At 43.7% G+C, this 25570-nt stretch overlaps 1 protein-coding gene and 1 pseudogene across 1 annotated transcript in view; one reads left to right on the top strand and one right to left on the bottom strand.

Moving 5' to 3' along the window:
* The window catches only part of DCP1A (decapping mRNA 1A), a 50356-nt gene extending 35484 nt beyond the window's left edge, over positions 1-14872 (top strand). Inside the window, exons 7-10 of the mRNA XM_019724259.3 lie at positions 6266-7018; positions 8918-8983; positions 10410-10628; positions 10930-14872. Of these exons, the coding sequence (XP_019579818.2) occupies positions 6266-7018; positions 8918-8983; positions 10410-10628; positions 10930-11010 (1119 nt within the window). The 3' untranslated portion in view covers positions 11011-14872. The remainder of the gene's footprint in view (positions 1-6265; positions 7019-8917; positions 8984-10409; positions 10629-10929) is intronic.
* A 2584-nt stretch (positions 14873-17456) lies between these two features.
* On the bottom strand, positions 17457-17564 carry LOC141567391 (U4 spliceosomal RNA; annotated as a pseudogene).
* Positions 17565-25570: the final 8006 nt, after the last annotated feature.

Raw genomic sequence — 25570 nt, 5'->3', positions numbered from 1 at the left:
ACAATCTACCCATCCAGTTCACATTTCCTCAATGTTATTCATATTCATTTGTGTGTATGTATTTAGTTCTGTGCAATTTTATCTCAGGTATATAGCTTTGTATCCACTGACACAGTCAAGATGCAGAAGACTTCCATTGCCACAAGGATCCTGTGTGTTTCCCTTTTATTACCACGCTGACTTCCCTGTCGTACCTTTCAGGCTCCCCCCCCCCCCCCCCAACAACCACTTATCTGTCTCCAGTTCTATAATGTTGTCTTTTTAAGAATGTTATATAAATGGTATCATACCATATGTAACTTTTTGAGATTGTCTTTCTTTACTCAGTATAATTCCCAGAGATTCATTGTTATGTGTATGAATAGTTTGTTCCCTTTCATTGCTGAGTAGTGGTAACACTTGTAACCATTCACTTGTTGAAGGACATCTGGGGCTTTAGTTTGGGGGTAATACAAATAAAGCTTCTATGAGTATTTATGTGCAGATGTTTGTACATAAATTTCTGTTTCTCTGGGGGAAATGCCCAGGAGTGCAAATGTTGGGTCACTTGATAATGATATGTTTTAGTTTTATAAGAAACTGCCATGCTGTTTGCCAAAGAGGCTGTACCATTTTACCTTCCCATCAGCAATAGGTCCATATTGTTTTTAGGTATTTAGATTATAATTAAGCCAGATTTTGTATACTACGTTCTTATGCTCCATTTTTACTATATTTGCATTTAGGATCCTGAAGGACAAACATAAGTGGTGCTATGTAAAATTTAATTTTTAAAAAATGTATGTTGAGAGAGGCAGTGAAGGAAGGAGCAGGGTCGCTAGATTCCTTCTGGTCTGGTTTATCAGCCGTGAGTGTTCAGTGGGCTAGTCGCTTCCCATTTCTTTCTGAACTGTGGGGTCTTACATTGTCTAACTCACAGAGTTATTGTGAGACCCAAATGAAGAATTGGACCCCCAAAAATACCTGCAGAACCATAAAGCACTGTCCAACAAAAGATCAAAGAGTAAAAACTCATAGACACAGACAATAGTTCAGTGGTTACCAGAGGGTAAGGGGGTAGGGGGGTGAGAGACAAGGGTAAGGGGGACCAAATATATGGTGATGGAAGGAGAACTGACTCTGGGTGGTGAACACACAATGGGATTTATAGATGATGTAATACAGAATTGTACACCTGAAAGCTATGTAATTTTACTAACAATTGTCAGCCCAATAAACTTGGGGGAAAAAAAGATCAAAGAGTGTGACAAACCATAGGTGCTCAGCCTTTCAACAAAAGCACTAGTGATAGATCTGTGACGCACAGAAGTGATGTGGTGAGCATTCAGAGAATTGTGCCCTCTATTGTGAGTAGTGCTGATATTATTCCTTCATTTCTCACAGACATTTAAAATGCCATTTTATAGACCAAAATGACAAAATTTTATAAAATACTGAGATCTGAATATTGTCAGAAGCCATGTGATTAACTAAAATTAGCTTCAATCCATAATTAGTCCCTACATACAGATAGTACATTTGTTTAGTAACACTGCCATCTAGTGCTGAAGAGCAAATAATGCTGTCAAGGCTTAATAATATTGAATTCCATTTCAGTTTCGTAATTCACATATTAGAATTCCCTTGGGACTATTTCCCTAGTTTGTTTTGTATTCTTTTTTATTCCTATGGTTAAGAATAATGCGTACCTTTATAGTGTGCTCAATGCACTGACCAGGTAGGAAATCTGACATGGACATAATAGGTCCAAAGACAAATAAATTTTCTAAACAGCAAAGCTGTGGGGTGAGGAAGGAACACTGTAAAACCTGAAGCAGTATATTAGAATTTTGTTGTGCGCAATATATGCTGTTGCTCACTGAATTCTGTTTCCCAAGGGAAATGGTCAGACTAACACTCGATTTAGGTGAAGCGTTATAAAATTCAGGATCCAAACTTTAAGCATATTTGGACATGAAGGAAGAATAAAATTTCACCTTTTCTGTGGATGATGGAAGATGACTCCATGAATAAATAAGTCCAACTACTAGAGGAATGTAACCAGTTGTAAGGTCCTTTCAGATGCCGAGACTGTAAAGCTTTGGGGAGCTTTTATGGAGATGTGTGCTCTACTTATTCAACCTCTTGTGACTGCTTCAGCCAGTTACATATTTCCAAAAGTTGGTACATTTTGACCTGTAGCCACCTGTTAGTTATTTAAGCCTTAGCTGTACCTCAGTTTTCCAGAGGTCCGTCTCACCATTCAGCTGGTTAGGTGACCTATAATCTGCTTAGTTGACGTCTCAGTGTGGTGGCATAAGGGTACAAATGTGGCCTGTATTGTCAGAACTAGATTAGAGTCTGGTTCCATTGTTGTATTGGGGCATCTGTGAACTGTCAGTAATAATCAGGGAATTAACTCGTTGCTATCACAATTTCATTTATTCCTTCCTGTGGTAGATACCTCTGAAGCCCTAAGGCTTTACCACACACTCTATTCCAGAGAATGTACAAGAATCGTTTCTGGCCTGGCAGAGTTGTAGGGAGGCAGCATTGAGAAATCGGGAAACTTTCTGTGCTTCTGCATCCAGGTTCAGGGTTCCACCATATGGTTTCATTTTTAATACGAAGTAGATTTTAAACCATTAGAAATACCTATTTCTAACTGTAAGTATGGAAACATTCCAAATATAAATGCAGGTAATTTTAATTGTTCAAAAGTTGATTGATGTTCTACACAGATAAAAATTGCTACCTGGATCCTGCCATTCTTGAAGCCTAAGGTGTATTTCATGGTGAGGCCACTCCATGTCCTATTGTTTGATTGCTCCTTTTCTTATAACTTAAAAATAGTATTCTTGTCTGGGAGGACTCTTTAAGTTTCTGCAAAATGGCCCCATGTGGTCTGCATTTTTTAAAGCAGTTATATTTAAATGTTTCCTGTGTGTGTGTGTGTGTGTGTGTGTGTGTGTACATATGTACACATACATATATATAAAACAGAATATGATGGTTAAAATTTATAAAATTTGCATTAATGAATAAAAATTAGTGTCATTTTCCAGTACTTTCTTTGCCAAGCTATCTTGATCATTTTGTTCTAAACATCATGTGTATGAAACGGAATTAACCCAACTCAAAAACGGGCAAAAGACTTGAATAGATATTTCTCCAAATAAGATATACAAATGGCCAACAAGTATTGGCAAGAATATGGAGAAATTGGAACTCTCTTGCATTGCTAGTAGAAATGTAAAATGGTGCAACAGCTGTGGAAAACAGTCTGGCAGTTCCTCAAAAAGTTAAATGTAGAATTACCATATGATCTAGCAGTTCTATTCCTGGACATATACCCAAAAGAATTGAAAGCAAGGACTAAAACAAATACTTTTACCGTAATGTTCATAGCAGCATTATTCACAATAGCCAAAAGGCAGAAACAACTAAGTGTCAATTAGATAAATAGATAAACGAGATGTGGTAATCTGCATACAGTGGAATGTTATTCAGCCTTAAAAAGGAATAAAATTCTGACACATGCTACAACATGGATGAATCTTGAAAACATGCTAAGTGAAATAAGCCAGTCATAAAAGGACAAGTATTATATGATTGAACTTATACGAGGTACCTAGAATAGGCAAATTCATAGAAATAGAAAGCAGAATTGAGACTACCAGGGACTATGGGTGGGTGGGTGGGTGGGTGGGGAGAGGAGAAAAGATGGGGAGCTATTATTTAATGTATACATAGTTTCTGTTTTGGTTGACAAAAAATTTCTAGAAATAGTAGTGGTAGTTATACAACATTATGAATGTACTGAATACCACTGCGTCTTACATGTAAATATGGTTAAAATGGTAATTTTTATGTATATTTTACCATAATTTTTAGAAATCGGGGTGGGGGATTATCTCTATGCTCATCAGTAGACCTTTACGACGACAGGGATCCAAAAGTGAATAAATCAGTGTTCAGCTTGGGAAATGCTTTCTCCTGTGCAGCCTAGACAGAGAGAAAGAGAAATCTGTCCCCAAAGAGAATTCATTGTCCGTTTTGAATTACTATATTGAATGAATTTGAAATGTTACCAGTGAATTTTAGACAAACAGCTGTGTCTCTAATGACTCCTAGGGTCAGGGAACATCAAGGTGGTTTCTAATAGCACAGCCTCGATATCCCATCAGGTGGTTTTGTTGTTACTTTGCATTATGGGTGTGTGACATGGGTGTATGTATAATTTTTAATATTATTTGTGTTTCTTAAAATATATCCAAACACAGATTTATCATGATTGCTTTTAAAACTATATGGTGTTCATATGATGATAATAATAGCCAACTTCCACTTACTTAATGCTTGTTGGGCACCAGACATTATATTGAGAATTTAATTTTCACAGCAGCTCTATGAGATAATTACCACAATTGCCCCCGTTTTTCATGTGAGGAAACTAAACAGAAAGATTATACCATTTTCCCAGTTAACAGCTGGGAATTGAACCTAGATATCTTTGACTTCAGACTCTAAGCTCTACAGTTATTTTTCAGAAGTAAAAATAGGAGGAAATGAAACCATATAAAATCTTTTGCGGTTTTTTACATCTGCAGTTTATAATTAGATGTTAGTGCTTGCCTTATATTTGAAGTGAGATTCTGAATCTGGAAGATCACTTAAAGTACTAGAAAGCATTATGACAGAATAATCTGGTTAGTCTCACTACGGCATTATTAGTGGGGCCTAAATTTGCCATATGAGAATTCCTTCACTTAAACAAACCTCGTGTCACATTGATTTGCCAAGATCTGATAGCTTTTAAATAGTCATAGAGGTCTCTGTTGAATATTTTCTAAGAGAAAAGAGTTTGGTGTGAAATCAGTTTTTTACAACTGGAGGAGGCTTCTGCCTTCGCACGTTATTTCGCACCGCCAACGTTCACCTCACCTCTGTGCTGCCACCTCTCACCCGCAAACGATGCCGTCCTCACCAGCGCAGCAATACACTGTGGCACTCCCTTACTGCCTGTCCCTCACGTGTAAACCGTCCTCGGTGCCGGCCTCCTCTCCCCTCATCTCTCCTTGGCCAAGGGAATCCCGGTGCCTCTGCCCTTAAGAGCCCGCTGCCAGTAAGCGCCCTCCCTCCTCTCTTCCCCACACCCACCTATCACAGCACAATGCCCCTGACAGCGGGCATACTCGATAATTATTTATCAGATGGGTGAATCAAACATTTGCCTGGGAAAAACTGAGCTCATTTTCCTGTATAAATGTGATCATAACTTAGTACTATCCTGATTATACTTCAGATGCAATGTATTTGATGGACTTTGTAGACTTTCTGAGGTCCTGAAAATCATGCTTCAGTGAATTATTTCTTTTCATATAAACATGTATCTAAACAACTAAGTAGTCCATACACTTTAGGAATAAAACCATAAATTGAGGCTGCCTATGTTTTCAAAGTACTTAGGTTTGTCTCCCACTAGAAAGTAAACCCTGTCAGGGAGGGCATTTTTGTTACTTCCTGCTGTATCCCTCGGGGCCCAGGTCAGGGCAGGACCTGACATCCTGTGGGTACTCAGTAAATAAAGGTTAAATGAATAGGCAATATTGTGTGGACGAACAAGAAAGCTCACGAGTGGAAAGCATGACTATTTCTCCTTTAAATCATTGCAATGGTATCAGTAAGCCAGATCAGTAAAATATATGTAAATTTAATATTTTCAGGCTTAAATGCTTTGCTTTTTGCTAAGGATTCTGGGATTTGGGAGTAGGAAGGAGGAATGGCCTGCCATTTAAAAAAAAAAAAAAGTTACATTTATTTTCTGGTATCTGAGACCCAGTCCTCAAAGTTCAGTGCCCAGCTTTTTATCAAGAACAGTACAAATAAAGGTAGGATTACTTGATCAGCATTTGGTCCCACTGTCCTCCTGAGTGTTATTTTCCTACATGTGTTACTGGCACAATTTATTTTGTAATAACGTAATTGCCCCCTCATCTGATATTCATTTGCGTAGGCAAAAACTGAATTCTAATACTATCACCTGGAGTCCCTAAAATTTGAACTTTGTTACTAATTTCTGTCCACCAACTTGGGGAGACTAAATGTACGCACCTTGGCCGTAATCACTAGTACATCTTCAGTTTGTTCCATTTCCTTCTTTTCAGACTCCATCCATCCATCCATCCTGCAAACAATTTTGGCAAAGAAATTTGATGGAAGAGAAGTTTAGTTACATTGGTTTGCAGGAGATTTCTTTCATTGTGTGGCTTGATTTGTTTTTCAGTCTGCTCCATCTGGACACAAACATCTGACAGTGGAAGAATTATTTGGAACCTCTTTGCCAAAGGAACAGCCAGCAGTCGTGGGTCTGGATTCAGAAGAAGTGGAGAAGCTGCCAGGAGATGCCTCCCAGAAAGAGCCCAGCTCATTCCTACCATTTTCCTTTGAGCATTCAGGAGGGGCCCCGCAGTCAGAAAACCTGGGTGTCCATCCTGCTGCCCACCACTCAGTTCAGCCTGAAGCCACCACCCCGGTGCTGATCACGCCTGCCTCCATCACACAGTCCAGTGAAAAGCAGGCCCCAAGCTATGCAATCCCGCTGCGCCCTGGGCTCAGTCCCACTTTACCAGCAGAAGCTCCTACTGTACAGGTTCCCCCCAGCTTGCCCCGAAACAGCACCATGATGCAGGCGGTGAAGACCACACCTAGACAAAGATCTCCACTCCTGAATCAGCCAGTCCCTGAGCTGAGCCACGCCAGTCTGACCGCCAGCCAGAGCCCCTTCAGGACCCCACTGAGCATGACAGGCACCGCTGGGACATCCCTCCCGGGCGTTGAGCTTCTCCAGAAACTCAAGTTGACCCCACAGCATGACCAAATACAGACACAGTCGCTTGGGAAAGGTGCAGTGGCACCCAGCTTTTCTCCAGCAGCCGGCCAGCTGGCCACGCCTGAGAGCTTTATAGAGCCTCCCCCTAAGACAGCAGCAGCGAGAGCCTCCACCACCCTGAGCAACATGGTGCTTGCTCCCCTTCAGGTACTGGCAGGGGGGTGGCTATAATTGAGTGGGACAGAACTGCAAGGACTGACTTTAATTGACACAAGACAGAGTAGTTTTTTAAAGAAACAATGGTTGAGTACGTCAGGGGCTAGAAGAAAGGGGAGGTCAGAAGTCCTGTAGTGAACAACCAAGTAATTGGCAAATGGTGGTGTAACTCAATTCCACTTCCCAAAATTATTTCAGCTGAGAAAGCTAAGAAACAGTATTTTTATTTTCCTATGAGGGTATGCATTTTAGGGTTTTTGCTTGCTTTTGCCTGATCGTCCCAGACTGAGTTTATTTGACTCAGATCCAAATGATCCCCAACTCTGTTCCATTTGTAACGTCCTCTGTACTCATTGAGTGCCTCCTGCCTTGTGCCAGGCACACTAGGGTGCCCTATGAGCATGCCAGGTTTGGAGGTATGAGGTCAAATAAATCTTCCTGGTGAAACTCATGTTCAGCTGAGATCTGAAGACTTAGAAGTTAGCCAGACAAGGTTGAAAACGTGTTTGAGGCAAGACTAGCACATGCAGAGGCCTGGAGATGAGAAGGCACTTGCTGAACTGTACTGTGACTGGATCTACTGTGGAAAGAAACTTGCGGGGAAGCAGGTACTGTAAATTGTGTTATGGAGTTACAGGTTTGTCGTCAGAGCCATAGGGAATCTTTCACGTGCTTTGAGCAGAGGGTGGCTTGCTGGGAAAGGAGAAGACAGAAGTAGGATGACACATTAGGAAGGAAGCAGTGGCCATCACCCATGCTTGAGCTGATGGGGGCCTGAATTTGGGAGTGTGGACAAGTGGATTTATTAAGAAGTGTGATTAGTGGCACTTGGTGGGAAATTGATTATAGGGGCTGAAGAAGTTTGTCCCTCAGTAATTTATGCAGTTGGTGAATTGCAAGATCACTGAACTGAAAGGCGGTAGAACTTTCTACTCTAAAATGTATTGGTTGCTTTTTCAGCATTTCAGTCTCATGCCCTTATTATTAACCCCCAATCTTAACATTGTACCAAATAATATTGTATAGAAGATCCTATCATAATAATTGTATATTATTTCTTAAGTTAACAGGATATTTTGTTTCATTCCTTTGAAATCTTGTATAGAAAGAAGAACTGTATTTTGGTTACTTCTTTAAGTTGTCATTTAGGGCCATTTCTGCTGAGGTTGTCTGCAGTATGAGGAGAGAGTGTTCTGTTTAAATATATGCCCCTAAAATGTGCCTGCTGCCCCTGTTCCTGTTGCTCTGCAGCCACCAGTCTTGAATGCCACCCCTCCAGAGGTTGACCTCTGGGACAGCACCCTGCTGTCTGGCATGCCACCTTTCAAGGAAGCTTGCATATGTGTACATGTTCATTTACATGACAGTATCGGATTTTAGGACCAGGGTTTCACAGAGTTCTAATGTATTTTGCTCTACAACAAGAAGTTCTTTCTCTCTCAATAAATGAGGACAAAATTTAGCATGTGTGTCACTCTGGATGAAGACTGCTTATTGCCACCTGTCCAAAGTTTAAATCGCCTTGTTAAGAGGTATACTACCAGGATCTTGCATCTGTGCAGACGCAACAGCAAAAATAGGCGTGGGCTGTCCCCAGCTCTTATAGGACACAGGGTTTCAGCTTCTTCCTAGAGGCACTTAAAGGCTTTGCACACACTTCTCTTCTCAGAGGAACTAAACGGGGTCAGCGTCTATTCCGAAGCTGTCATCCTGCAGTCGAGTCACCAGCTGCATCGTCACACGTTTCTGTCAGCCTCTTCCTTTCGGAATCTAGGAACTGGTTAATGTCTGAACTATTCCTTACTGGTTACCTAGTTTTTTCCCCTGTAACTAGGAAATCTTAATTGAAACTTGCAACATCAGTTCATCTTTTTTTTTTAAACATTGCAGTCTATGCAGCAAAACCAGGATCCTGAAGTCTTTGCCCAGCCTAAGGTGTTACCTAGTGCCATCACGGTAAGAACGCCCTTTTTCTGAAGAACACATAGTGTTTAAGTTCTGCTGGGTGTAAAATAAAACTGTTACTTGAGTGAAAAGTTTAGATGTACCCTCTCCTAGGGCTGGCTCCCCCCTGATCCCCCAGACAGAGTTCATTGCCATGACCTCTGTAGACCTTGAGTCATCTCTCTATATGGATTTCTTCCCCGACTGTGCATACGAGGGCAGCAGCAGCCTCAGCGCAGGAACTCACTCTGTGCTTGTGAGGGCGTGACTGTGAGAGCGGGCCAGCCTGCTTCTCGGAATCGGAAATACTCTTTGGCCTGAAAGGGCTGTGACGTTCCGGTTAACAGAGGGAAGCGTCCGCCCTGCTGCAGTGCTCTCACTGCCTGACAGCAAGCCTCCCAGGCCAGCACGTTCTGTCCCTTCCTTGTCTCCTGCCCCGTTTATAAAAACTTGTCCCCACCCTCCATCACCTACAGCCTTTGAATGCACACGTAATTTTTTCATTTCCTAAAATTTAAACTAAAGCCAACTTCTGACTGGTCTTGTGAACCAGTCTTCTCTGTAGTTTGTCCTGCTACATGGTGATCGGCAGTTCTCAGCCTGCTTGCACCAAAAAAGAAGCCATATGGCCCAGACACCAAAACTACACCCGTAAAACTATGGCAGGATCTTTGCTATTTGTAAATGAGGAAGGTGACAGATAGGAGATTGTCTGTGGATTGTATAAAATGTGAGATTTATTAAAAATACTGATTATTACTGGTTTGTGTGTTCTGATAGCCATTAGCCTAGAAGCACATCTAAATGGGGGAAGGAGGTAGATGTTAGTTTTATTTTTAAGAAAGTGTGTCTTTGATACCTTCAGTGGTATAGTAAATATATTGAACACTACAAAAGAAACGAATGCTTCATATAATTGGATTCTTTTCATTCTCTTTTTATTTAAGTAAAATTTACATATGATAAAATCAGATTTTTATGAGTTTTCCATACACATATGTCCCTTGAGTAGCTATCCAAGATATGTAACATTTCCATCACCCCAGAAAGTTCCTTCGTGCCCTCTTCCAGTCATTTCCCTGCCACCCATATAAAAACTTTACATTTTTAATTCATTGTAGAATTGTTCTTATTGTACATACTATGCACAATAATTTTTATCATATTCCCCTTCTATGATGATCGGACTTGGCTTCCTATAACCACTGTAGGGCATTCTTACCACAGAAATGGGCTTGTCATCCTTTAGCTAACAAGCTTCCTAACCAGACTTAAAATGCTCAAGTGCTTCTGCTGAACGTTTATCTGAACCCCAAATAGTTAGCGTTGGACTCTGTGCTCCAGTCTCCTACTGCTTATCAGGTTATCAGGTTTTCCTACTTTGGGCCTGGCTGCTGGCTTCTGCACTTGGTACAAAATGAGCATTGTTCCCCTGCAGGTTGCAGGCCCCCCACTGGTTACTGCAACAACCACAGCCGTGTCTTCAGTCCTGCTGTCCCCAAGTGTTTTCCAGCAGACAGTTACAAGGTCCACAGACCCTGAGAGGAAAGCAAGCTCCCCTTCTCCTCTAACCGTTGGAACATCAGAAAGTCAGCGAAAGCCTTCCATTATTCTCAGCAAGTCTCAGCTCCAAGATACGTTAATACATCTAATAAAGGTATGTAGAATATCAGTTTAGTCTTTGAATTTTCGTTCTTTAATTTAAAAAAAAAATTGTAAGTTCTTTTTAGAAATTAGTTCATAAAGTAAATTCAGGGTGAGCCAGGACTAGTGTTTCTTCCTGAGCATACACTCGTGCTGGAAAAATATCTGAGTGAATTCCAAAATTTTAATCATGGTTGTTTCTGGGAGGTGGGGTTCTTTGGGTAGTTTTACAAAGCATTTATATGGCCTTTTTCCTAAGCTGTTACCAAGGACGTAAGTTCTGATGCAGTGACTGACGTTACCATCTCTTCCAGAATGACTCCGGCTTCCTCAGTACACTTCATGAAGTCTACTTGCAGGTTCTGACCAAGAACAAAGACAACCACAACCTATGACTGGAGCAGAAACCATTCTGAGCACAGAATGTCAGCCTCACAAACAAATAGTCCTCATCATGGAAAGTTCTAAACAGAACATTGAGTTTGGAGAATCCTGAAATTGAGCCTATGAGAAAGAGACTCATTCCTTAAGAATGTTTTCCAAGTGACGTTCTCAGTGATAATTGAGGTTTCACTGTGAAGCATCACCAGCAGACCTTTGTTTTTTTGGGGGGAAAAAAAGCGTTATGTTATGTTGTGTGGGTGTTTTCATCAGCTGTAAGCAAGTATGTGAAATAAGGAATCTGATTTTTTAGCTGCTTTCACTTTCAAGGTCTTAAAGGGAGGACGTGTCACCAGCCTTGCAGCAGTCAGAGTCCAGCCCAGCTCTTATCCTTTCTGCCTCCCCTCCCCCCTAGAAGCTGAGCATTAGGCGATAGTCCTGTTCTGAAGCGAGCAGAGCTCTGTGTGCAGTAGCTTTGAGTTTTATAGATCAGAGTTTAAGTTGGCAAATTAGGACTGATTTGTTCAAGTGAATTATATTTTATATGAACACCTCATTAGGGCCTTTAAAGTTCTGAAAATTTCTTACTTGTATTTTGTTTTTAAGTGTCCCCAGTGCTGCCAGCAACAGGCTCCCAAGATGGTGATACCATTTGAATTAGGACCCTGTCAGGCCCTGTGGTGGTGTGCGAGGAGGCATGTCATACCTTTGACACAAAGGCTGGGGCTAGTAACGCTCAAATTCTATCAGAAATTTCGCTTTAAGTTAAATTGTCCAGTGGTTTTAAAAATGTTATGTTTCGCCTTATTTCCCTTTTCTGTGTAAACACAGTTAGAAGTCGTTGGTTGTTTTCCTTAACTCTGACAAAAGGACCAGTGGACCAATCCGACAAAGCCATTCTGGTTCCATTCCTCAGTCTACTGAGAATAGTTTTAAAACTATGCAGAAAAGGGAGCTGTTATTCACACTGCCCTTACTTTATTGTAGAATATGGAGTAAAAAACAAAGTGAAATTCAGAACTTTACCAATGTATTCCTAGGCTGCGAGTACTTTTGCAGCCCAAAGTGTGATAATATGTAAAGATGCTTTGTTATGCTGCTATTAATCTGCCATGATTTATATTTATTCTTTTATGGCATGTAATGGTGATTAGTAATATTTTAATGTAGATTTTGATTTATTTCAGCAATAGTAATTTTAAGATAATTCTTTGAATGAAAGTGTCTTCATTTCTACGATACAGGTCATTTTGTAGTATTTAACCAATTAAGATGCACTGCTTACTTTTCTGAGCACTATTTAATGATTGGGTGAAAACCCAAATGGCTCAACCAGCTAGCATAAGGATTAGCTGTGAATAATGCTGACAGATGTGATGGTTCCTCGGGAACAATCATTTAAGCTTTAATGGTAACTCAATCATAAGTCCATAGATTTTTTTCTAACTGAGATTTTAGAAAATCACTTGTGAATTACATACTTGTTTTAGTTTAATCTTAGATTTTTTTTAGCATAAAGAATGCTTTGTTTGATTGGCTTTTTTATTACTCTAAACATGCTTCCTGGGCAACTTTTCTGCTTCTCAATTTAGTGTCTTCTATTGCTACCTACCTAGTTACTTGTGAATTGTGCAGAAGTCGGGGAAGCTTATAAATTCTCATACTCAATCAGGAATAGTTTGTTTTCAAAGGTAGTATGTAAATTCAGCAACCCAAAATGAATCAATCATGCATCACCAGAAAAGAGAAAGTTAGGGTAAGATAGGAGTGTTACTGACCCCAGGAGATGGTGCCCAGGGAGCCATGACTGTTCTCAGAAAACAGTTGCACCCGCAGGTTTTATCACACCCCAAATCGAGTCTCAGTGGGCTTTGGTAAACAGAAGAATCAAGGGATTCTTGTTATAATAGACACTTGAATTGAAATGATGATTTGAGTATGTATGATATTATGAGGGAGTTCAGAGAGAATATCCTAAAGAGGGTCTATAATCAAATCTGCTAATTTTCACCCTTTAATCCAAAGGAATGAATATGATAGATGGTAAAGAGAATCTGTGATAAAGTTTCCTTAATGTGAAAAATAAACTTTTAAGTGCCCAATTTATGGAGACTTGAAAAGGGTAAGCCTGTTTCAACTCCCAAATTTATATATTCAAAGCATTTATTGAAAATTCAGAAGCCAGAGGTTCACCGTTATGATTACCAGGAAGCTCAGGCCAGAATGAGTCTCTAGAATAAAATCAAGCCAAGGCCGAGCCTGGGTAGTTGCAGTTGGATGACCCTGGCCCCGAAGTCACAGTTCAGTTGCCTTACTCCTCGTTCAGGCTCACTAACCAGAACCTCATGCTAGCTTATGTTGCATGTTTGCATTGCTGCAGTGTCTTTATGGAACCTTCATTTTAAACCTTAGTTGAATCGAAATGGACACCAAAACAGAGATGCTTCTTCCTAGGTTTTGCAGAACTCCAGGTGACCTGCATTTAGGCCACCCTGTCTATCTGTGCGCCCACCCCCAACCCGAGGGTGGCACTACCCTTCTGTTGTGGTTAATGTGATGTCTGAAAGGACTCCTGCACCTCCCGAACGGCCTGTTCCTTTAAGGCAAAGTCTCCTCCTCACTGTGCATCTCTCCCGAGATTTGTAAAGCGTGACTTTGAATCCTAAGTTTTCAGAAGAAGCATTTCATGCTATCTGCATGCGAGTGTCCACAGCTTACCTTCGAAGGCTTTGGGACCACTGTCCTAGTGGTGGTTTAAGAGCCCAAGTTGACCTGGATCCTTCTCTACCAGAGGATGCACAGGCTTAGTTTAGGATATGTCTGACCCAATTTTGCATGTCAAGTCTTTGTTCCTTTTCTGCGTTTTTTCCTTGTAAAAATTTTAAACCCCATCAGATACTCTACTAGGTAAATATTTTTAAGCCATGCAGCTTTATTACTCTCCTCCCCAAAGAATGTAGTTTGAAATATTCTCGTTTTGGTAGTAGAGGCCATAACTGCCATTGTATTACTAATAATGCAACATGAAATTGAAGGTGCCTAACTGCTTTAAAGAAAAACAAAATCAGCCATCATATTGTAACTGGGCAAAATGTGGAAACACAGAGGAGTGAGAGGTGGCACAGGCACGAGTGGGCCCAGTCCACATGTGCGAAGACAGAGAGTCACAGGGACGTGTGTCCTGCATTCTTGCTGCACATTTGCTGCTGAGCACGTGTTTCTTACTTATCTGGTTTTTTTCTGTTGTATTCAAAGTACCTTCTGGAACCAGTAGTGTTCAGGTGTCTAAAATTTTAAGATCTGTACCAAGTAAAGCAATTTATACTGGGCTTTTTAAAAGCTGTGCTTGAGACCATTTCCCTGAGTGGACTGGGGCCTCACGGAGCCTGTTTTTTTTTTTCAGCAAATTCGGCAGGAGAGGTGTGTGCAATGTTTTCACTCAGTTTCGTATTTGATTTGATATCTTCATTTGAAACGCTAAGATGCAATATGTTTCACTTTGAGTGGGGAAAATGCAAAACTGTGTTTCCCTTTTATCTGTGTGATTTCTTAAACGTGTTTTTAAAATGTATTCTGAAAGGTTTTTTATTCTGTATTACTGCTTTGGCCATGTGGCTCTCGTGACTTTCAGTGTACCAGATTCTCAGCTCCCTGAAATGTGGGGATGAGAAGCTCTGGAATTACAGCAAGATTTTTGTTCCATGAGCGCAATACTGCATTGTTAACATTTTTAATGGTATGAATTTTATACCATCTGCGTATGTTTGCAAATATTAAGTTATTACATGTTTTCAAATGAGCATTTTTCATCCTAAATTTTATATGTTTGCAAATATATTTTTTTAATAAAAGTTCAAAACCAAGTTTTAGCACCTACTAAGTTTTAATTGTGTTTTTGTGTAATTTGTAGATTTTGAAGGAGTGGCTCCACGTTGCCAGAGCCTCGTCCTGGTGAGATGGGGTGGGTTGAGAGAACAAAACCAGCAGAGAAAACGCTTGTCTACCTGTTTTCAACCTGTTCCAGCTGAGTCACAGGCCACACAGAGTTTTAGGTCCGAAGCCTAACAGGAGTGGACATCAAAAGAACTGCATTTCCTCCTTTACGGTTTCCCCAGGTGGAGGGCACAGTTTTAGTGATGGCCAAAACACTAGTTATAGGGGACCTTATACTCTGGGTCATTTCCAAAATTCACTAAATTCACGTGTATTGAGCTGTCATGTGCCAGGCATCTAGAATGATAAGGAAGGAAAGAAAGGACAGTAAAATGTGATCATTATGGGAACTAGAGAAAGCTTGAAAAAAGGGGGTGAATCATGTGTCTTCCTCATAATTAACGTTTTAGTATGTTTCCAAACAAAATTCTCCCTGAAATGTTTGCTACACCCACCTGCTTTCGTAGAGGATATGCTAACTCTTACTTTAGGACCATTTCTATGTATACACACACCGGCCATCATTAATGCCGCGTGCTCATTCAGCACTCCAGGATTGCTTTTCTTGATCTTCACAATAACCCGTTTTAGGGCGAAGGAAGTTGCAGCTGAGAGTGACTGAGGTCTGTGCCAAAGGCTGCTTATTAAGCCCGTGGTGGGCCAAGCACCTGAAGTCAAGCAGACCAGAGAGCTGGTCTAGAATTCCGTTTTTGAATGCATTGCCTCCGTGATAAATTATTCTAGATTGCTTTTTTATAGTTTCTTAGGTCACTTGTTACCACTATTTATTAAAAGTTAGAGTGGTCTGCTCACCTGCTGCTTTTCATCTGTCCTGATCTAGGAAACGAGGTAACTAGGTTACCTGGAATTTGGTGAAAAACTAAGGTTAGTGGGTACTGAATAAGCTGTAGAGGATGGGGTTTTAGGTTTCTGAGTTGTTTCTATTGATGTTTTCACTCACTGTTTAGGGATCCTGGTTCATAGATTAGATGTTGCTAAAAGCCTGATCTTTAAGTCAGGAGAATGTGAATGAGATTATTGAGGTTTCTGGGAAGCAGTGTTTGTCTCAGAGAACTACCGTTTCCCCGAAAACAAGACCTAGCCAGACCATCAGCTCTAATGTGTCTTTTGGAGCAAAAATTAATATTTAAGACCCGGTCTTATATGGCAGTAAAATAAGACCAGTTCTTATATTAATTTTTGCTCCAAAAGACGCATGAGAGCTGATGGTCCGCTAGGTCTTATTTTCGGGGAAACACAATTATCAAGAACCAGCCAGTCTCCTACGAGATAAGCTAGAAATTGGACCGCCAGTGGTCACTGTGAGGGAAGCCACCTTCAGATGAAGCCAGGTCCTGGAAGCGCAGAAACAGTCAACCCCTGAAGCTCAGTCTACATTTCCACCGTTCAGTGCATAATGAGTTATCTGTTACGTGTAATGTGAAGAGGCCTGACTGGTTTCTGAAAGGGTGCGATCAGTTCTAGGTTCTAAACCTCTCAGCGTTTGCTAAATGGAGAAGGCAACTGCCACACACACAGACAACCCACGGTGAACCTGTGCTGTCGAAACACGGGCCGAAGCATCAAGCACCAAGCCCCAAGTGAGCCCATATCCCTTCAGGTTCACCAGGTAACTTAGCTAGAAGTAACAATGACTAGTTAGAGGTTTCATGTAACCAACAGAAGTAGAATGGCTTGAAAGGAGGGAATTCAAAGTCATTTTGAGTCACATCATGTTCGACAAACATTTCTTTCAGATGAGTTTGAATAAATTTGCAGTGCAATTCCACAAGTAATCATAACTGACATTTGTCATGTGCTGCATGCTTTCTATGCATTCTCGTTAAACCTTCTCCACACCCCTGAGTGGTGGAGGGAAAGGGCCACACATGACCCCAACTTCCTGTCATCCTGGGAAGTGGCAGAGGCACTGGCTGTGGTTGGACTGATGTCAGTCCATCAGTCTGAAAAGGGCCCCAGAATGTGGAGCCAGGAAAGCGGGCACAGTCCAACGTAGTCTTACCAGGTCCCCCTCACTGCAGAAAGATGGGTCTGGTGCTGCCTGAGCCCTGGCAAAGCTCTAGAAGGCACCCTAAGCAAACCACCCCCATTTTCTATGGAATCTCAACAATGCCGTGCCTTCTGAAGCAAGCACAACACCTCAACCCCTACATTTGCTACCTAAGCTCCATTTTGTTGTTTCCATCTCTGATGTGTCCCGTCCCCCAGAGATTGCCTCTCCCAGGCAGGGAGGGGTCTTTCCCCTAAATAGAGCTGGCTAACATCCTTTCGCTGCCCTGCTAGCACTGAGAGGGTCCCTGATTTCGGTTTGACCCTGCACCTACCAGACCCCCAATGGGAAAGGGGATTCCAATAGTGGTATGTGAGGCAATAGTGGCCCCCATTTACCAATTACGGTCTGCACCAGGGGACTCCACCCCAGTGGACACCTTGCCCCCTTTTTAAATATTTTGTAATTCCACTTTTACTGTCCTGACCTGGAATTCAGAGAGCATGTGACCTCTGCCTATACACACAATTTTAAAATAATACTCTAATCGTGATAGAATTTTATTAGCAATAATCGCGCCTCGGGTAAACCTCATTGGCTACGATACTGCCATTGTGCAAAGGTGTGATAGAATTTTATAATGACATGCTCTATATTAAGTATATAAACACTTGGCATGACTACACAAATTCTCAAAATGACCCCATACAGAAGCCCTGCTCTTCACTCTGACACTTGTCCCCACCCTATCCAAACAATGGCTGCTGTCCCATAAAGGGCCTGTCCAGGGAGGCAGCTTCCCCCACGCCTCCATCACCCGCAGCCCTGGCTCTCAGCATTCAATGCCCTGACTCACCTGGGCTCCTTCCCAAAAGGAGACTGAAGAGCTGTTTGCACTCAGCCCAAGAAGCAAGGTTATTAATTAATGCTCCCAGAGGACTTTGGAGTCCTTCAATGAGGGGCCCGTGTGCTGGCAGGTGGGAGGAGACACACGCAGATGCTACTTGTTAGTCTTCATCTGACCCTTGGGGCGGAGGGTGACAGCTATTCTGTCCCAGAAACCATGCTTGACACCACATGTACACACGTGAGCACACATGCACACACACACTTCCACACCCATGTGGAGAACCAGGACAGCTTGAGCTGCTTTGTACCCACAGTGTGGCACAGAGCAGAGGTAGGTGCATGTCACTATTTGAGAAATAGAGTGAATTTCACCTACTCCACAAACTGTTACCTCATTGTTCAGATGAGGAAACTGGCGATTGAGTGATTTGCCTAAAGCAATCAGTCCAATTTCACCCAGCTAGAGCGAGGCAGAGGCAAGAGTTGTCCATGCCACCTCCCTCTGGGCTTGTGGAATGTGGAGAAAGACTCTGGGTCCCTGGAAAATTTTGAGGAGCATTTTGAAATGACAGCAGCATTGCTCCCCTTGATGGGCAATTGATCAGATAAGGGACGGCTTTGCCTATTGTGATTATTCCCCATTACCCCTCACAGATGTGGCTCTCAGAGGGCTTTCTCAGGCCTAGGCCAGAGGAGGGGAGGGAGGCTCAGAGGCATCCTGCCAAGCAAGGAAACTGAGGTCCAGGACAGGAGGTGGGTGTAGACCCAGCCTGCTTTTCCCCTCCATAGCCGTGACTGCTTTCCAATTCAATTTTTTTTTATTTGAAATGGGTTTATTGTCTCAATCCCCCTTACCCATGCCAACTTGGCACCAGTACAGTTTTGTTGCAGGAAATACCATTATTTCAATACTGAGGTCTGTGGTCACCTCCTCCTTGGAGCCTTCCCTGATCTGCAGCCACAGCAGGTAATGCTTTCGCACAGATCACAGGACAGTGAAACATGTGCACATAGCCCCTGCCAGCCTGTGACTGACCTGTCACCTCCTCAGAACCAAGAACAGAGACAGGATCGTCTTCCTTCCCCAGCATCTCACATAGCATTGGCACATAGGCCTCAGTAAATGGAAGGAACAAATGAACGGATGAGTGAATCAAAGGGACGATAATGGAAAACCATTTTCCTGTCCTGACTGGATGACACCAGCAGCAGTACTTGTCTGTCTTACACAGTAGCACAGAGCAGTGCTTTCCCGAGGCCTCGTCTGAGTCACCAGAACGGGAGGCCAGCTGGATGCCCTTGCTAATCCCGGGGACAGGGGAGGGGAGAGAGATAGTAAAAGCCATTGTGCTTGGAAGGCAACTAACCTGGGTTTGGGGCTTTCTGTGTCTCCTCACTAACCCTCCCACCCAGCTGTATGAGGGAGGCACCATTAATGGCTTTGTGTTTCCCAAGAGGAGCTGTAGCTCGGACAGTGAAACAACCCCTCCACATGCCTTTCTCCAGAGTGCTTCACCCCTACTCTCAGTAACCATTCACTTCAGCTATTCAACAACCACCCTGAAGGGGTGGCCAGTTGGCTCAGTTTGTTAGAGAGCAGTGCTCACAACACCCAGGTTGCCGGTTTGATTCCCACATGGGCCAGTGAGCTGTGCCCTCCATAACTAGATTGAAAGAAAAAAAAAAAAACAACGACTTGATTTGGAGCTGATGGGTCCTGGAAAAACACACGGCTCCCCAATATTCCCCAATAAAAATTAAAAAAAAAAAAACCACCCAGGAGAAAATTCACTCCATTCATCTCCCACAATAAAACAAACACGTGCATTCACAGGAACAAAATAGCCACCTCTACCTGCCTGGCTTGCTCAGGGAAACAAAGGAGCTACAAGAAACAAAACAAGGGTGAAGATCTCTCCCCACCCCATCCTCCAGCCCTTGCAAGGTGGGGCCCAACTGCCCTAAAAGTGCCCTGTCAACAGCACTGCCCTAGCCCAACCTGGCACAGAGCCCCTGGAAAGGAGCTTACGGGCTGTTGAGGCGGCTCCCTGGTCACCGCCCAGGGAGGTGCCCAGGCTCCACTACTCAAATTGCAAGCTACAATGACTAGGCACCTTTCCTTTATGCACAAGGAAATCAGGCCTGGCAGAACTTGGCTGGGCTCCATACGGGTGCTTACCTTTCAGGAGCACCAGGGCTCTCCAGCCCCAGGCCTGGGATGACTCAAAGCATCAACCACCCAGTCAGGTCGTGGGATTGGCCAAGGACACACAGCATCAACCCGAAAAAAGCCCTCTCTCCTGGAAGCACAGTGCTGGCTGGAGTGGAAGCACAAGTATTATTTGTTACAGTATAAACTCAAAGGCAGTGCAAATGTCCAGCCAAAGGGAGACAGCGGTTGACCTTCCTCTGCACCAGTAATAATCCTGAGGGAGAAAAGCATATACACTCTGTGGGAAAGGGTTTAAGATACACAGCGATGTAATCAAAAGCGAGACGTGCAGAGAGCTCATGACTCTATTTAATATATTTATGTTGAATAGAAAGGGAGATAGAAAGGGAGAAAAAAAGACTGGAAGGAGACCACCAGAAAGTCGTCCATGGTGATCTCTGAATGGCAGGGCTATAGGGGATTGACGTTTTCTCCTTTGTGTGTGTATCAGCCAGGATCCAACCAGAGAGGTAGAATCTATCAAAGATCTACATTAAGAGATTTGTTGCAAGGAATTCGCTTGCTCCATTGCGGGAGCTGGGAAGGGCAGGCTGGGCTCTCAGCACAGGTGGAATTGCTTTTCTTCCGTCTTTCAACCAATTGAATCAGGTCCACCCAGGATATCCAGGATAATCTCTTTCACTTAAAATTTGATTACAGGGTGGCCAGTGCACTCAGTTGGTTAGAGCTCAATGCTCATAACACCAAGGTCGCCTGTTCGATTCTCACATGGGCCAGTGAGCTGTGCCCTCCACAACTAGATTGAAAACAACGACTTGACTTGGAGCTGATGGGTCCTGGAAAAACACACTGTTCCCCAATATTCCCCAATAAAAATTTTAAAAAAAAAATCTGCTTACAACTTCAACCACATCTGCAAGATATCTTCACAGCAGCTAACCTAGGTTAGTGTTTCATTGAATAACTGGGGACTCTAACACAGCAGAATTGACACAAAATGAACCATCACAATATTTTTGCTAAATTTCCAAATTTTCTACAAGGAACATGTGTTACTTACATAATTTTTTTTTTAACTAGTAAATGACAAAACCACCATGAGACACCACTTTGCAACTACTATGATGGTTAAAATTTAAAAGACAGATGATAACAAGTATTGAAAAGGATGTGGAGAAATTGGAACCATCATCCATTACTGTTAAAATTGTAAAATAGTGTAGCCACTTTGAAAAACAGTTTGATGGTTCCTCAAATAGTTAAACATGGAATTGCCATATGGTCCAACAATTCCACTCCTAGGTATATACCCAATAGAACCGGAAACAAATATCCATACACAGTTTTTATATCAACATTCAGAGCAGCATTATTCATTACAGTAAAAAAAAAAAAAATGGAAAAAACCCAAATGTCCATCAACCCATAAATGGATAAGCAAAATATGGGATATCTATACAATGGAAAATTATCATTCATACAAAGGAATAAAGTACTGTGAAAGTTAATAAACAGAAACTTCATTTAAGATGTAGTCAGGAGGCTAGAAGAGAGAACTTTCAGGCACAGTGCTGAGCCCAACAGGAAGAGACATACCTTGCATCTCTGACAGGAAGTGATCCTACTCTACTATTACAGGAGGAGGAAGAAAAGATTCCTTCTAGCCCAGTAATAGCTCAGCCAATGGGAGGCTGCTGTAACATTGTCAAAAGAAGCATTTCCTGAAAAATGCCTCCTGAAGGAAATTTTGGGCATTGAGAGGAGAGATGGACTTATTAAAACTCAATTAATCAGAGGTGGCCAGTTAGCTCAGTTGTTTAGAGCATGGTGCTAATGACACCAAGGTTGCCGTTCGGTCCCCGCATGGGCCACTATGAGCTGTGCCCTCCTTAAAAAAAAAAAAAAAAAAAGAAAACTCAATTAACCAACCTACAAGTCCATATAGAGTGGTCAAAAGTGGGCACAAGGCTGGAGACACCCTCGCACAGGAGTCATCCCAGACCCTGCAGGCTGTAAGCCCTGGATCTGAGTGAAGGAAAGTGCCCTGAGAACCCAGACTGGCATGTTGGCTCCAGTGCAAGCCGTGTACTGGCTTGGGGCCCCCAGCACCCAGCCCAAGCCTGCCCCAAGGGCACACACGTAGGCTGGCCCTGCCAAAGCAATGCCCAGCACTGTCAGTTAGGAACACAGCTGCTCAGGGCCATTCATGCCTCATGGGGCCGCTCCAGGGACATGAAGGAGCACAGCAGGATAGCTCTGCCCTGAGTTTCTTGCGGACAGCAAAGCAAGAGCAGGAGGAGACCCCACCCACGAGCACCCACCACCTAAGGGTTTACTCCCAACCCAAACACATCCAGGTCAGTAGCCTGGCTTATGAAACACAGGGGTCGCTTAACATAACCACCAGAAATCAAGAGAAGAAAATGCATGCATAAAAATGCACCCCATCCCCCAATCTCAGCAGTATTTTTTTCAAGATAGAATTTTGTTTTGCTTTTTTTTTGAATTATAAAAGTCAACACTGTTCACTGGCATTAAATTCCAGCAAAAGAGAAACGTGTAAAATAGAAATTAAAAGTCCCCCTCAGTCCCACCATCTAAAGTCCCCCACAGCTTGGAGTGTGTCCCTGCAGCCTTGCTGCTTTGCCCATGCAAACTGATAAACACGCACATACTCTGGCAAACACACGTGTACACACCTGCTTTTATTTATTTTTGACAGAAACAGGATCACACTACCTGCTGTTTCATCCCTTGCTTTTACTCCATTAACAGTGTATCACATCTTCCCGCCCCACACGGGACTTTCAGTGCTTTACCTGCCGCACCGCACTCAGCCCTGTGGGACACACAGCAAGTTATTGAACTCAGGTCCTAAGGGTCTCTCTCCCCAGTATTTTTCCCTGGAGAGTTCTCAGCACCCACAACAGAATTGCCTGAGAAACACAGAGTCCCAGGCTTCACCCCAAAAATTCTGATTCAGAAGGTTAAGTGTGGTACCCAGGGATCTGTGTATTTACTAACTGCTCAGGCAGCTCTTGTGACCTAGTCAGCTAGGAGACTGTCATGTCTGGTTTTGGGACCATTAAGGAATTACATTTCCCCACAGGCCCATCTAATTTCATCCCCAAGAGTAAGATCATTTCTCAGGAGGTTTGGTCATCACGCTGATCAGGTAAAATTACTGCTCAGGCCCCCACCAGGCCCTGTCCTCTGCTGTCATAGACATTTTGCTGGTGGAACTTCCCTCAGGACCATTTCCCAGGCACAGACTTCCCAGTCTAAGGGCATGAGCATTGTGGGGACCTTCACATCTGAGGGTCCGGCTGGGTGCCCAGGGCTGAGCAGCAGGAGGAACTGGACCTTGGCTCTGCCCTGTGCCCTAGGTGGGAGAATTTAAGGAAGATTACATTAAATTGGGAAAAAGCAAAGCAGGGATTGGATTACAGGATAGTTAAGATTATGCGCTCTCTTGAGGGTGGTTATCCCTTCGAGGGGTATTACTTCTGGCATTTCAAAGGTGTGTTAGCCTAGACGCATAAGAACAATGGACAGGGCTTGTTCAAAAACCTTTCACTAAAGAAATTATAGGCGTGGGGCGTGACTACCCTCCATGACCTTCCCAGTTAGGAATCTAGGATTTATTGCAGCACCTCTTTTTCTTCCACTAGATCCAGGCGGTGTGAAGATTTCAAGAAGGGCCTTACTGGCACAGGGAACAGCCTGTGCAAAAGCCTCTAGGCAAAGCGAGCTTAGTGTTTTTCAAGGAAAGCAAGAAGGCCCGTGTGGCTGGAATGGGGTTGAGGGAGTAGACATAAATAGATAGAAATGGGAAAGAGGTTGGGGGAGGAGGGATAGAGCATGCTACCATGGAGGGGCCTGATATTCTAGGGTGGAGGGAGATCAATGGGGGGTTAGCTAGGCAGGAATAGGGGTTCTCTCTGGCAGCCATGGAGAGAGAGGCTCTCTCTCAGGGAGGCTGAAAAAGGATGGGGGAAGGGGAGCAGAGTAGCAAGATGGCAGTTTGAAGCCAGGCAGAAAGCTGTGGCCAGCAGGACCCGAGGTCTCCTTCCCAAGTGACATGTGATTTATAAGGAGCATGTGGCTGAATAAAGACTCAAGACCTGGGGACAGGAGTAGTGCCTTGGACGAATAGGGTGTTGACAATACCTCCAGCCAGCCCAGGATTCTGGTTCTGAAGCTGACCTTGGCGAAGGCCAAGAGCTCCTGAAATGTAGCTGAAGCCCAGGGTGAATTGGGTCTCACTCACCTGGAACCCCGAGACGAGAAGAAGCTAGAATCAGGGGTCTCTAGATGGAGGGGCATTTTCTTTCCATCACTATGGGATCCCTAGATCCAGTGAATCCCATGCCACCATCAGTGACCAGGGTGGGTATAGGGGATCAAGGATTAGTCCCATTGGGCAGGTGGGGAAATTAGGGTTTGTAATATGAGGCCACTGCTCTAAAGGCCAGAGTTGCAAGGCACAGAGCTTCCAAATGGTTTCAACGGTGTGTCCTTTTATCACCCCTTGAGCAGCCTGAGGACAGAGCTGGCATACCCCAGGGTTACCTCACTCTATCCAGTCTGCAGTGCTGGCTAACTGCGGGCCAGCCTCAGGTGGGCAGGCTTCTGTGGACTGAGCCAGCAGGAGCCAAGTGCTTGAGGGTCTCAGGCTGGTATGTGGGAGCCAGGCCAGCAGAGGAGCAGCCAAGGAACACTTGGGGGTGATGTGGGGGACTCACTCACATCCAGTCCATCGTCCCACATGACCCAGAGCTCTGAATGTGGGCTCTGCAAAGGACACCAAGTGGACACAGGCAGCACCTGGCGACTGGTGCCTCCCACAGTTCTCTCAGGGGCTCAGCATCAGACAGCTCTGGTGCAGGCCCCTGCTCAGCCACCAGTTGCAGAGGCCTGCCTTTATCTCTCCTTTTTAACATGGAGCTTCCACCTGTGGAAGATATGGTAAGTGGCATTGACCTCATGGGGCATGTAGGGTGGGTGGATTCTGTAGACAGTCACTTTGATGATGGTACCCCCACTCTGGGGACTCCCATCCCCCTGGGGGACAAGGAAGTCTGTTAACAACAGAGGTGGGCGCTCTCTTGGAGCTGGGGCTTGAGGATGGGGCTGGTCTGCTAGGACAGAGCCCCACACTCACCAGCCCTGTGACCTTGTTGACCTTGCCAGTCTCAATTTGCTCATCTGTAAAATGGAATTCCAATGAAGCCTCCCCTCTCAATTCCACCCAGGACCTTGGCGGAGGAAGGAGACAGACCAGTCTGCAGTGAAGGTGCAAGTCAAAAGGCAAACTCTGAGCCAAGCCTAGAACCTGGAGTAATTATTTTTATTTGTGTGTTTGGTAGTTACCGCGGGGCAGTGCTGCCTGACACACAGTAGCATGGCAGTCCGTAGCTGCCGGCAAATGTTGGGGGAGGGAAAGGAAAGCAAGGGGAGTTTGGGCAGGTGAACAGCATCCGGCTGGTCCCCGAGACGCCGGACTTAGCGGCTGCCTCAGTTTCCTGATCAGCGCGGAAAGACTAGAGAACCCGCCGCCCAGGGCAAGGGGGCGGGGCGGGGCGGGGCGGGGCGGGGCTGTCAGCCG

The sequence above is a fragment of the Rhinolophus sinicus genome, chromosome 5, assembly GCF_057876585.1.
Source record: "Rhinolophus sinicus isolate RSI-liver-muscle chromosome 5, RSI-T2T, whole genome shotgun sequence".
Taxonomy (NCBI): Eukaryota; Metazoa; Chordata; class Mammalia; order Chiroptera; family Rhinolophidae; genus Rhinolophus; species Rhinolophus sinicus.
The sequence above is the reverse complement of the archived record's forward strand: the minus strand, read 5'-3'. Positions and strand labels throughout refer to the sequence as shown.